Here is a 12371-nt window from a genome sequence, read left to right on the forward strand (position 1 = left end):
AAAAACCTTTGTATAGTGCTGTTGCTGGAGATCTCCCTTAAAAAATTTACAGTCTTGTGTTTTTATAAATCATGAGGAAGTCAATTACAATTGACAGAAGAATGCTAATGTATGAAGAAAAATTTAAAAGTTGTCAGAAAGTCATCTTTCCTACAGAACAACCATAAGCATAACATTTTTCAAAGTACCTTAAGTCCATGTTATTTCTGGTGTCTTTGAAAATCTACCCTTTTCTGTAGGTCTAGTCTTGCTCCCATTTATCACTAGCTTTGAATAGCCTGACATATTAACCTAGTGTGCTTATGTTCTCATCTATAGCATTTTGTTTTCCTTAAGGAATGATCCTTAAGGAAATATCCTTAAGAAATATCCTTCAAGATATTTGCTATATCTTGAATTACTCCTTGGGTAAAAACATTCTTTCCAAGATGTGCTGAGATACCATACTATGATCTAAGGTCTGTAGGACATAAAGAAAAATGCTACTGCTACACTCAAAAGGACACCTACAAAACTCTGAGAGGGTAAGGCTGTATTTAAAGTCCTGTTGGCAAAACTATGTATATTATACCTGTGTCATTGCTCTCAACACAAGTTGTACACATCTCTCATTAGTAAAGCTTATTTAATTTGGAGTTTAGCTGTACTGGTCAATTCTTTAATGCATACAAGGCTTTCAGCCAGTTTTAGTGGTTAAAGTTACTCCTTGCTGAGTCCAAATTGGTATTTGGATCATGTCATCCTTCTAAGCTGCACCTGTTTCTTTTCTGTCATCTTCTTTAAAGCTTCTACTAAACCAACAAATCTTTTTATTTCTGTGAACATCTTATAAACCATTCTGCTCAATGTTTGAGTTTCTAAAGTTACTGTTGATAAACACAGGTCAAAATAATTCCACTAACTAATCCTAAAAGAATATGGTATGAGGAAAGACAGATAAAACATGAAAAGAAGCTGATACTAGCCTGCAAAGTGTTAAAACCCTTCTTTTCTAAAGCAAATCCGATTTCATTCTTTCAGGCCACTGTTTAATTGCCAGAGGTAACAGCAACAGCTACAATGTACCCAGGGTTTTGTGGAATATTTGAGTTCACTTGCACAAGGCTGCATAATTAAAATAAACCACCGGACAATATTAATATATTTGTGTATCACATTAATTAAAAACTGTCTCACTGCCAAACCTCAAAGAATAGCTTTCAAAAGGAATTTCCACTGAGTTCAACTGTTCATTGTAAAGTTTCTGCAAAGCTGACACTTGGCCTGACAGTATTTGACATCTTTATGTATGAAGTAGGAGTCTGTATATGGCAACCCCCACAGCACTTGCAGGAGGAGAAGTATTTATATAGATCACTTGATCTAGCTGCACATTATATAATTAAAATAAATTTTAAAGTTGACAAGATGCAGAACTTCAGGTACCTAGGCACAAGGAATGGAGGCTGCTCCTATTGAGTACAGGATTGCACCCTTGAAAGTCATAACTTGTAACACAAAGTTTGTGGCTGTCATGGATTTGGATCACCACTGCACCACAATTGATGTCATTTGTGATGTCATCCAGTGTAATGCTATGTAATGGCAGCCAAAGGAAGCTTTGGAAAGATAGACACTGGAGCACTGAACCACATAAGGAAAGGATAACTTATTTCTGCATGTGGCACTTCTGGACTGCCACTAGAAAACTATGTATAGCCTTCGGGTTCACCTTTTCAAGAAGACATTCAAATTCTGAAAGAGACACAAAAAAGGAACTGAAACAGTTAATGTCTCTTGTTACTAAAAACAACAATCTGTTTATTTTATCAGAAAGCAAACTGAGAAGTAACTTGATCACACTATGCAAGCACTTTGATAGGGAGAAAATGACAGTGCTATGGGACTCCTTAAACTAACCAGAATGTTACAAGAATTCTGTCTAGAAGGTAAAGTCAGGTGCAATGAAATAATAAATGTAGCACAAAGGGGTTTTTTTTAACTGCAGGTGATAATCTTTTAGAGTAAGAGCCACCAAAATTTAATAAGTTTTTGATTCTTTTACATGTTCAGATGAAGCCTGGAGGCACTTAAAAAGTTGTGTTTAGCCAAACACAAGCAATTACACTCTGCATGCAGGTAGGAAACAAAAGCCTTGAGTAAAATGTAAGTCTTGCTATGCAGGAGACCAGGATCAATGCCAAATAATCCTTTTTGACTTTATGTTATACAAACACGATTAGCCAGGATCTTGGATCCCAGTTATCACTTGAACAGACACATAAGCAAGCATTTCAGAAGTCTGGGATCACTTTTAAATGCTGTGTAACCACTGCTAAAATCTAGAGCAATGGCCAAAAAAGGCAAAATCTTGACCACATGTTTGCAAAGAGGTTTTTTTTTTAATGTAAAAGCCCATAATACTCTTCAGATTTTCTGGCACATGTACAGTACGAATTGAGCTGTTCTTACAAAAATGATGTATTAATAGTTCAGAAAAAGCAATGATGTATCAGTAGATCAAATTATAATACATTCATTAAGATAAATAAACCTGTTTTTTCCTTCTGTATCATGAGAAATTCATTTGCCTTGGCCTATTCTTCTCATTGACTCAGTATCTTCAGAGATAATCTTCTGTATCTTCAAAAAGACTTTTTACTTTCCCTGTGGCCTTAGAAGGCCTAATTCTGTCTTCATTTTGAGGTTGCTGAAAAAATGACTGGTTGTTCTTGGACTGGATTGACCATCATGAATCTATGAAATATATTACATAAGATACTATAAAAACAAGCCTAAATTCCCATACACCAAAGGAATCAAACTGAAAATGGACAAGCCTGCAAACAACATGAAGCAAACTTGACACAGAACAGATATTTCACTGTGTACAAACAATAGCCCTTGACTGATAAACGGAAAGAAGTTTTAAGGTTGTTTGTATTGTCATGAGATCATGTCTTGCAGAATCACAGGTCTCCTTCAAATTATTGGGCATTCTCTGATTGCATGTGAAGGTACTGCAAAAAAGATTTGTAACATGTTATTTGCTAATAGCTAATAGAGGGATTTTGTTCTAGATCTGTATTTTCTAGTCCAGCTGAAAAACGTGTAATCTTCTGCGTCCCTAAGAAAGCTTCTCTCTGTGCTGGCAAGGAAATGATAGAAGAATGTAATTAAGCAAAGATGACCCTAAAGTGAAATGTGGATTCTTTACAATATACAGTGTCCTTCCCACCAGCCACATGTGTTTGTCAGATGTTTACAGAATCTTCATTAACTAAGAGCTTTGCTAGATAACAGAAGCTGAAGCATGGCATCAATGACTCTGATAAGGGCAAGTGTACGACCAATCTGCTTGACAACTGACAAGAGGCTGGGGTTTGAAGCAGACTGCAAAAAGAACACAAGAAAGTGATTTGCAAAGGGCATTCCAGTTGTTTGCCTTACGTCTTCTTTCCTCTGTCTGTATTGAAACAAGCCTTTTAATCAGCTAAAATACCCTTGTCCTCTTGTCTCTCCACCAGAAAGTAAATATAGAAGAAATGCATTGTTTTGGAGTATTAGCTGCACTGTCTGTTTTCAACATCATTGCTTGTCTGACAAGAGGCAAGCCCTTGGGAGACTGGGACAGGCTATCAGCTATGGGAAAGTCTGATGCACACTTTCATGATCCTGGGGAAGTAGAAGATGAAACTCATTTCAACTTTAAATCTTTCCTGGAGAATATGAAGACGGATTTACTAAGGAGCTTGAATTTGTCAAGAGTCCCCTCACAAGTGAAGACCAAAGAAGAACCACCACAGTTCATGATTGATTTATACAACAGATATGCTGCAGACAAATCCTCCATCCCTGCATCCAATATTGTAAGGAGCTTCAGTACTGAAGGTAGGAGAAGTCCTAAATGTGTGGACTAGAATTTTTAAAGAATTACATGGATAGTAAATATTCAGATTCTTTCAAAATTCATAAGAAACTGAGTTCCTAACTTCCACAGATTCTTTAGAAATGAAACATTAAAATTTTGGATTGCATTCTTACTCGGTAGTTTCTTCACTCTTTAAAAAATGCAGCTAGGTTTAGTTTTCTTCTTTTATATTTTCACTGTACAATATTTTCATGTCAAATGCTTGAACTCAGATGATGTACCAAATAACAGGGTTTACATGAAGCATGTTTCTCAATCCTAGATATTTGGAACTGAGTTCCTATGTGAGAATGCAAACTTTTGACCACCTATAATTGAGACTGATTCTACAGAACTTTTCTTCTTGGTGGGCTCTGTACATATTTTAAAACTACAGCAACCAACTGAGAAATGTGTCTCTGGATCCAAGCAAGGAACAGCACCGCCCCTCCAAAATTCTGAGTTAGACAAAGATTTATATGAAAATGGGTAGTCATGCTTATCTCAACTGAAAAAATTCAAGAACTCTGTCTATGTAACATTAAATAGATTTTTAAAAGCTCCATCAGGCAGTAAAAAAGTTAAAGTCCGTGCAATCCTTGTTATAAAAATGAATCAGGGTGAAATGAAGTTTCTCTTTATATGAAAAATAGACATACACAGGTAAAAGCACTACAGAGAGTCCCAAATCCCCAACTTAGTGTCCTTAGTCCTGAAATAGAAAGAAATCTCAACAATATGCCCTAGATTATAGCTTCCATATCTCACTCTTCCCTCTGACTACTTTAGAGGGAAAAGCTCTGAAGATGTGGCAGCAATAGCCCATTAAAAGTGCCCTAAACCCATAATTATTAAGTAGTTAACTTACATTGAGCATTAAACAGACCTGTTTGTTGTGATGCTCAAACCTGTGATGACTTTTAAACACTACGAATCTGATCTTCCAGCCAAATACCTGCCCCTTCCCAGGCAGAGTTGCTGGTACTGCACACAGATTTGCAGACAACAAACAAAGATATGAGCAAACCCACACAAGCTCAGTGAATCCAGCCTGGAACAGTCTGGGACCTGGGCATGAAGGGCTGTTCATCACCAAGTTACAGTTAAGACCAACCCTGGAGCTTCAATTCAGGATTTTTGAAAACTTTTCTATTTCCCCACACTCCCAGTCCAAGCTGCTTTCAAACTGAACTGAAGACAACAAAAAAAGCCTCAGCACAGCTACTTCTTAAAGACATTTAAATACGTGTATTGGAGCAGTTCATCCCACTGCATGATGATAAGAATAGGAAATTCACTGGGTTTTTTAGGAATTCTTTGTGTAAAAATACCTTTAGCAAATTGCTAAATCTAAAAACTCTGCACATGCCTTATTTATGTACTTAATACTGCCCAGCATCATCCATAGTTTGTTCTAGGCAGCCTCCTCATGCTTCCCTCCGCACACTCACCTGGCTATGCAATCATGGTAAAATACTACCAACACCAGGGACTTCCATTTCCTCTTTTCACTCTCTGCCCTTGAAACTTGGCCAGAAGACAGGATTTTTTTTTTTTGTGTCACCATGCTCTTATTTTATCCTCAAAATATATCCTGAGTCTTTTCAAATTAAGTTACTCGGACAGTCAGAAGCACTGTAACCACATGTTTTAATTTCCTATTGCAGACATTGTTTCTTTAGATTCACCAGAAGAAAATCCATTCCAGAAACACATTTTGTTCTTCAACGTCTCTATTCCACAATATGAGGAAATCACCAGAGCTGAACTGAGAATTTATATCTCCTGTCACAAGGAAGTTGGGTCTCTTTCTAGGCTGGAAGGCAACATGGTAATTTATGATGTTCTAGATGATGGCCACTGGGAAAACCCAGAAAGTACCAAATCTTTCCTTGTCTCCCACAATATCCAGGAGTGTGGTTGGAAGATGTTTGAAGTGTCCAGCGCTGTGAAAAGATGGGTCAGGGCAGACAAACTGGAGACTAAAAATAAGCTAGAGGTTGTTATGGAGAGTAAAGCTCTGGGTGGTTTTACTTGTGGGAAGCTGGATATCAGTGTTAGCCCTGACACTAAAAAAGTGCCCCTGTTAATAGTGTTCTCCAATGACCGCAGCAATGGGACAAAAGAGACCAAAGTGGAGCTCCGGGAGATGATTGTTCATGAACAAGAAACTGTGCTCAAGAAATTAGGAAAGAACAACACTTCATCTGAAGTGGAACAGCAGGGAGAGGAAAAGGCCATCACTGGGTCCCACCAGCATTCCTCCAGAAGCAAGAGAAGCATTGGAGCCAACCACTGCAGGAGAACCTCCCTCCATGTGAACTTTGAAGAGATTGGCTGGGATTCCTGGATCATTGCACCAAAAGATTATGAGGCTTTTGAGTGTAAAGGAGGTTGCTTCTTCCCTCTGACAGATAATGTCACACCAACAAAACATGCTATTGTCCAAACTCTGGTGCATCTCCAAAACCCAAAAAAAGCCTCCAAGGCCTGTTGTGTTCCAACCAAACTGGATTCAATCTCCATTCTTTATAAGGATGATGCTGGTGTGCCCACTTTGATATATAACTATGAAGGGATGAAAGTGGCAGAATGTGGCTGCAGGTAGTATACCAGGCAGAATCTCTAAGAATAGGAACATCCCCTTTTTCTATCCTTTGTAAATCTGTACAATAGTGATGCAAATGAAGACCATTGCAAACAAGGTTTGGAGCAGGGTATGGGGCTGGTTATTGTTGTTGCTGCTTGTTTTAAAGTAAAACTGGCATTTAAAGAATGGCAATCATTGCAAATAGCCTGCATTATATATCATGGCAAAGTGAATACTGGATTAAAATATTGTGACATTGAATGAACTATGCATTATTTGGTGACAGTGATACAACATCAGTGTCTTATTTCAAACTGTCTGTTTAATAGACTGTACTTAGGTCACAAACTAGAGGATTTTCAATGGGGGTTTAGGATGTCCTGCAAACTTTTAACAGCTATTGAAATCTAATTCTCTCCGTCAACTCTGACATTTTCAACTTCTGTAAAACTCAGTAAATGGAATGTTGTCTGCATGATAATCTAAATCCAGGAAGCCTTTTCTCATATCAGTAATCTTAGATGCTTTAACAGGCAAATTATTTGTTCCTGTAAGTGAAGATTTGCAATATTCAAAACAGAAGAGACTCTCACTTATTTCATTCCCAGGTTTCCTTCTGTGGGTAGCAGGTGCCTTAGTTTCAGCTTTCTTATCCTCGGCGTCCCTATTTTTACCCCTTTATGGCACATACTTGAATGATAAGAAGTGCAGCCTTCCGCTCCTAAGACACTGTTTCCTAGGAGGAACAGCAGCCCTTATCACCACACAAAGATAAGGAACCACTTTGACCTACTGCATATTCTTAGTATTTCTTTGCAAGAACATGCAGTCAAATGATGTCCAGCCTTAGAAGCTGTATCCTAAGAGCAGTGGGGGTTGGCAGTGCTCAGCACTTTTGAAAAGCCCAGGCTGCCTATTTAGAAGCCTAAATTTGTTGTTCAGCGTCTGACATGAGGTTCTGATTTTTTTTTTTTTAATTTCTTTATAGGAGAAACTCTATTTTACATACAAAATTCTTTCACCTCTTAGAAGTCTGGGAAAAACTGAAAACTTCTATCTGTGTTCTATGAGACATACTGCTGTATGAGAAATACACTATCATACCATCATTCTCCTGACTTCAGTTGTGTTTTCACTAAACAAGGACCCCATCTTTCCTGCAAGTAAACTTCCTTTGGTGCTAATGAAGGTTTTGTCTGCAAAAGAACAAACTGCCTTTTGTTGGTTACAGGTGACAGGTGTAAGTGCTGTACAATGTCACCATAGCCCACCTCACTTCTACTCCTTCACCACTTAAACACACACACATACACACACACACAAATCTACCTGAGATCACTTTTGAACCAAATCTATAACAAACTACACAACCATTCAAAATGGTGAAGAATATTGATGAGGCGAAAAATCTAAACAGTATCTTAATGTATGGAAGCAACAAGATTTAAATTGATACATATGTTATGAATTAGGACAGCATGTGAGCAAGACGAATTCATTTGACATGAACAGGTCAGCTTGAAATCTAATACGCAGTTTATTTACTATTGTTAATTTAATACAGAGCAAATAGCAGGTGAGTGTGAGCAGGGTAGTTGTAATTCCATCAAGAACTGCTGGTTAGATCACAAACTACAAGTACAAAGCACGATTCACTAGAATTCTGAACTGATTTATAGTCTTTTTCTTTGGAACTGGTCTGCAATTGGATGATATCTGAGATCTGGGTCCATGCAAACTCCATCCATCCCTAGCTGTATGCCATTAACCTCTTAAGCTTCCCACAGCAGTAATCATTTTACCACTCTTCACTGGCTTCTGTCATCCAACAGTCATAGTTATATCTATCTTCCTCCTGCCAGAGTACCTTGCATTCTCTCCCTATTTTTTTCTTCTCTCCTAAGCTCTTGACATTTTGCAAAACTTCTCTTAATCAAGTGACAGAAACGACCAAACATGCACTTGGTGTGATCACATTAGAAGACTTATTCACCTTCATGTCAAGGTAATTGTAGCTATGTGCCCTTCAGTCATCTATACACAAGGTCCTTGTTACACTTTGACTTCACTGAATATAGGACTTTGTCCATAATTAAATGAAAATATGGGGAAGGGGAAAAACCAGTTCCCACATCTTACAGAAAGAAATTCTCAAGAATCAAGGGGGAGCGGTGGTAGGGGGTGGGTGTCACATTCTGAAGTCAAACATTGATCTTTATTTCCCTTATTTGGAGGGGGAAAAAAATACCCCAAGCCATTTTTGGCTCAAAACCTCAGCTCCTAGTTATGCCATCGGAATTCCACAGAAGACCCAACCAATCCCATCCCAAAACTGGACTATAAGCCGCTTTTGTATTTCAATGAAAAAAAATCAATTGAGCTCCCAGCCAGCTTTAACGATCATATTCCCATTGGCTTAACGTTTTGTTTGGCATGGTAGTAAAATGAAACATGAATCTTTCCATAGGGTAACGAACAGGGTCAAGAAGAAATGAGAACCCAGGAGTGCCTACAGCTGCTACTACCTTCAGCATGGCTGAAATGCGTGTCAAATTGATGTTTGGCTTTACATTTAGCAGCTTGATTTATGTAGTTTTGCACATTTAATTTTAAGTAATTGTTTGAACTCCCTTGTGTTTCAACTGCTTCTGGATGCAACAAGTCAGCCAGGTGGTCATGATGGTTCTAGAGAGTACACAGGCTGTGAAGAGCAAGTAAGAATCTTGCCCCTGCTTCAAGCTGGGCTCCACTGGACACTAAGGAAACCCCCCTCCCATGACTGGGTTATGAATGCTGACCAGCAGCTTGCTGTTATCGAAGAGCACATTGGGGCTTGTGCAGTATTCAGCAGATGCACAGTTAAAATTACACTTATATCTTTAACATAAAAACAAGACTGATGCATGTCCTCCTTCTCAGGCCTGTTACCTATCTGCGCAACAGTCCTGTAACATCAGAATCCAGCTGACTCCACGGGCAATTTTAAGGATAACCTATAGCACTTCAGACTGAATAGATAAACATGGTAAGCTGATGGAAGCTGGTCAGAAGATACAGCTGGTGCTGTTTTTACCTAGGTTCCCACCTTGTCTGTGCACACAGCAGATACAATGTCCTCTGCTCTCACCCACTCCTCCATGCCATGTCCCAACAGAGAAGAGCAGCTGATGCAACTTAACAACACAGTCACTAAAAATAAAAATTTCTCCATTTTCACTATTCTTTCCTACAGGTGAAGAGACAATAGCCTTATGAGAATCTGGAGGTGTTTGGCTGGTATCTGCTCAGGTACCTTTATATGGTAAAGACACTGTCAATATAGAAACATTAAGCTAAATTAACAATTCCTGAAGTTCAGAATAAAAGGCTTTAGACGCCTCTCAAGGCAACCCATCGTTTCAGACACAGCTGTGTCCTACACAGTTAACACTGCTCCCACACCACAGCTGATTCCAGCCTCCTCAGAGTCTGGCCTTTACCACGCAGGTAAATGCACACAGGTAAATGCACACAGGTGTGCAGCCGTGCACTATGAACTGGGAACTCCGGGAAATACCAGTAGCTTGCTGTAGCTCCTGACACGCAGCACTGAATCAATTTGTTACTTCAAAGACTTGCAAGGTACGCGTAGAGAAACATACTAAGGGTGGCAAAGCGATGTCTGTGAGGCAAGACCATGTCCTCAGACTGCGTCACTGCTCCGCATCCCTTCTGGCTGCTCCGAACAGCTAACGGGACATAGCATGTCACCACGTCCTTTGTCCCGTGTTAACTCGCCAGCCTACCATTTGTTGTGTGTTCAGCCATCAAAAACAGGGCAGGTCCCTCGGCAGCCTCCGGGAGGCTCGGAGCTTTGCTCTCCGTCTGCCAGGTGGGACGCTCTGCCTGCCTGAGGCGCAAACCCGCTCCGCACCGCCTTGGCTCTCACTGGAGCCCACCGACGGCCTCAGAGCCATCCTTGGCCTCCCCTCCGCCTTCAGCGCTTTCTCCAAGCACTGCCTCAGGGCCATGGCCGGGCCGTGTGGGACCCCTGGGCTGTGAGGGGCTCCCAGGCTATGAGGGACACCCGGGCCGTGAAGGACCCCCGGGGCGGGCTGTCGGGGCTCCGTGCTCTCGCCGGGGCCACCTCCAGGCTGCGGCGCTGCTGTGCCCCCTCGGTTCCCTTCGCCACTGCCGCCTCCACACATTTTTCTTACTGTCTCTTGCACAGTACCTTAAAGCCTCTCAGCATAAAGGTGTCTCCTGCCATCTCTGGGCTGGCCACAGCCTCTTTCACCCTCTCCGTGCCTTCAACCTGGCCCACTGCCTTGTCTTCCTGGCTTCTGCCTCCTGGCACCCTCAGGAGTATGTCATCCTTCTAAGCTGCACCTGTTTCTTTTCTGTCATCTTCCTCAAAGCTTCAGCTGAACCATCAGTCATAATTCAGCTGAAAGCCTCAGCGGAGAATGGCTGCAGTGTAGCCCTGGCAAAGGGGGCTCCCTGTGTTCATGAGGTGTGTGGTTTGGCCTGAGCCTGGCGTGCACAGCATTAGCCCTCACAGAAGCCTTGAGGCTGGCCCAGCACACCAGAGGAGCTGAGGGAGCAGCATCCCGGCAGCCTGGCCCTTGGTACTGGGTTGGCAACCAAAGCTCCTGATCCAGCAGCTGCAGGGAAACCTAGTCTAACACAGGGGGGGAGGAGGGGTGGAAATCAGGCCTCTGCGTTTACCGAAAGTGTCTCTAAGGCTGTCGAGAGATCACTCCAGCCAGCACTGCGCTGGTGCTGTACAGAAAGACCCTTCTCACACCCATTCCCCCTGTAAGGCACAGATTCTCACTCACCCAGAGAGCTGGATAGCTCATGCGTTACCAGAGACAAAGAATCCAGAGGCTCAATCAGCTGGATATTCCAGATGTTTATTCCAGAGGGTTCCAGGGTGAAAGAGAACGAATAACCCCACGTGTCCCTAGATATAGGGATCACCTGGGTTCAGGGGAGAGGAGGCGGGGGGGAACACCACAACCAATGGGAGAAGGGAGGGATGGAGTCAGGGGTTAGGTTACAGCCAGGGGGATTTACATAATTTGGGGAGGGACTTATCATGTTACTCGGACTAGGATGTTTCCCACCAGTGAAGCCCTGCTGTACTGGAACCACTTGGCTCCCCAGCAGTTCCTGAGGTGGTATTATCTACCACCACACTAGTCCTTTACAGCTGCACAGCTAAAGGTGCCATACAGCAGCAGTGCCAGGAGAAGTCATCAGGGGCATCAGGCCCTCAGCAGAACCACCTGTAGGAATCACATTGGTTTGGTTGCAGCAGTTCTTGATGGCCACTAAACAAAGCCTGCTGTGGGTGACAGGAGGTCTCACTGTTTCAAATAATAACCTCAGGATAGGAGGGCTCGATACAGTATTTAATATTCAGTATTTATGATTGGTTAACTCTGCTTGGTGTACCATGCTGACAAATGTATAAATCTATCAAACATGTAGGATGTAGAGAATACAGATAATGCAATGCAAACATAAAATATGCCAGTTCTTCAGGGACTGCACATACGAGAGTATGTTTCTGAACTAGGTCAGGGTGCACATTTGAAATGCATTTTCTTGATGATCTCCTGAACCTTCCACTTATCTAGAATATGGCAGTTCATCTGTTCAGCAGAGCTGATCAGTGTGAGTTTATCACAGCTGTGCTCCATGAGCTGTGATGGCTCCACCTGCTCCTGGTTGAAATTAGAGAGATTTCAAAATGTGAACACACTTTTTCTACCCTCACTCAGTCTTTCATTAAAAATATAAATCATCTTCTTATTTTTTTTTCTTGATCAATGTAAAACTGGAAGGGAAGGGAATGGAATATTAAAAGATCAAAATCTAAGACATTTTGGATTTAAGTTTTTCTTA

The 12371-nt window shown here is 41.2% G+C and overlaps 1 protein-coding gene across 1 annotated transcript; it reads left to right on the forward strand.

The window, feature by feature from the left end:
* Positions 1 to 3236: 3236 nt before the first annotated feature.
* On the forward strand, positions 3237 to 7590 carry GDF2 (growth differentiation factor 2). The gene is made up of 2 exons (XM_085065344.1): positions 3237 to 3870; positions 5557 to 7590. The coding sequence occupies exons 1-2, from the start codon at positions 3525 to 3527 to the stop codon at positions 6495 to 6497; spliced, it is 1287 nt and encodes a 428-aa protein (XP_084921470.1). The 5' UTR covers positions 3237 to 3524; the 3' UTR covers positions 6498 to 7590.
* The last annotated feature ends 4781 nt before the right edge of the window (positions 7591 to 12371 follow it).

The sequence above is a fragment of the Lichenostomus cassidix genome, chromosome 6, assembly GCF_008360975.1.
Source record: "Lichenostomus cassidix isolate B80296 chromosome 6, HeHo_3.0, whole genome shotgun sequence".
Classification (NCBI taxonomy): Eukaryota; Metazoa; Chordata; class Aves; order Passeriformes; family Meliphagidae; genus Lichenostomus; species Lichenostomus cassidix.

What these genes read in the sequence shown, in the direction of transcription:
- GDF2 (XM_085065344.1), top strand. Translation starts at nt 3,525, where the DNA reads ATGCATTGTTTTGGAGTATTAGCTGCACTGTCTGTTTTCAACATCATT. An exon ending in AAGGAGCTTCAGTACTGAAG is followed by an intron (nt 3,871 to 5,556) that starts GTAGGAGAAGTC and finishes TTCCTATTGCAG; the next exon opens with ACATTGTTTCTTTAGATTCA.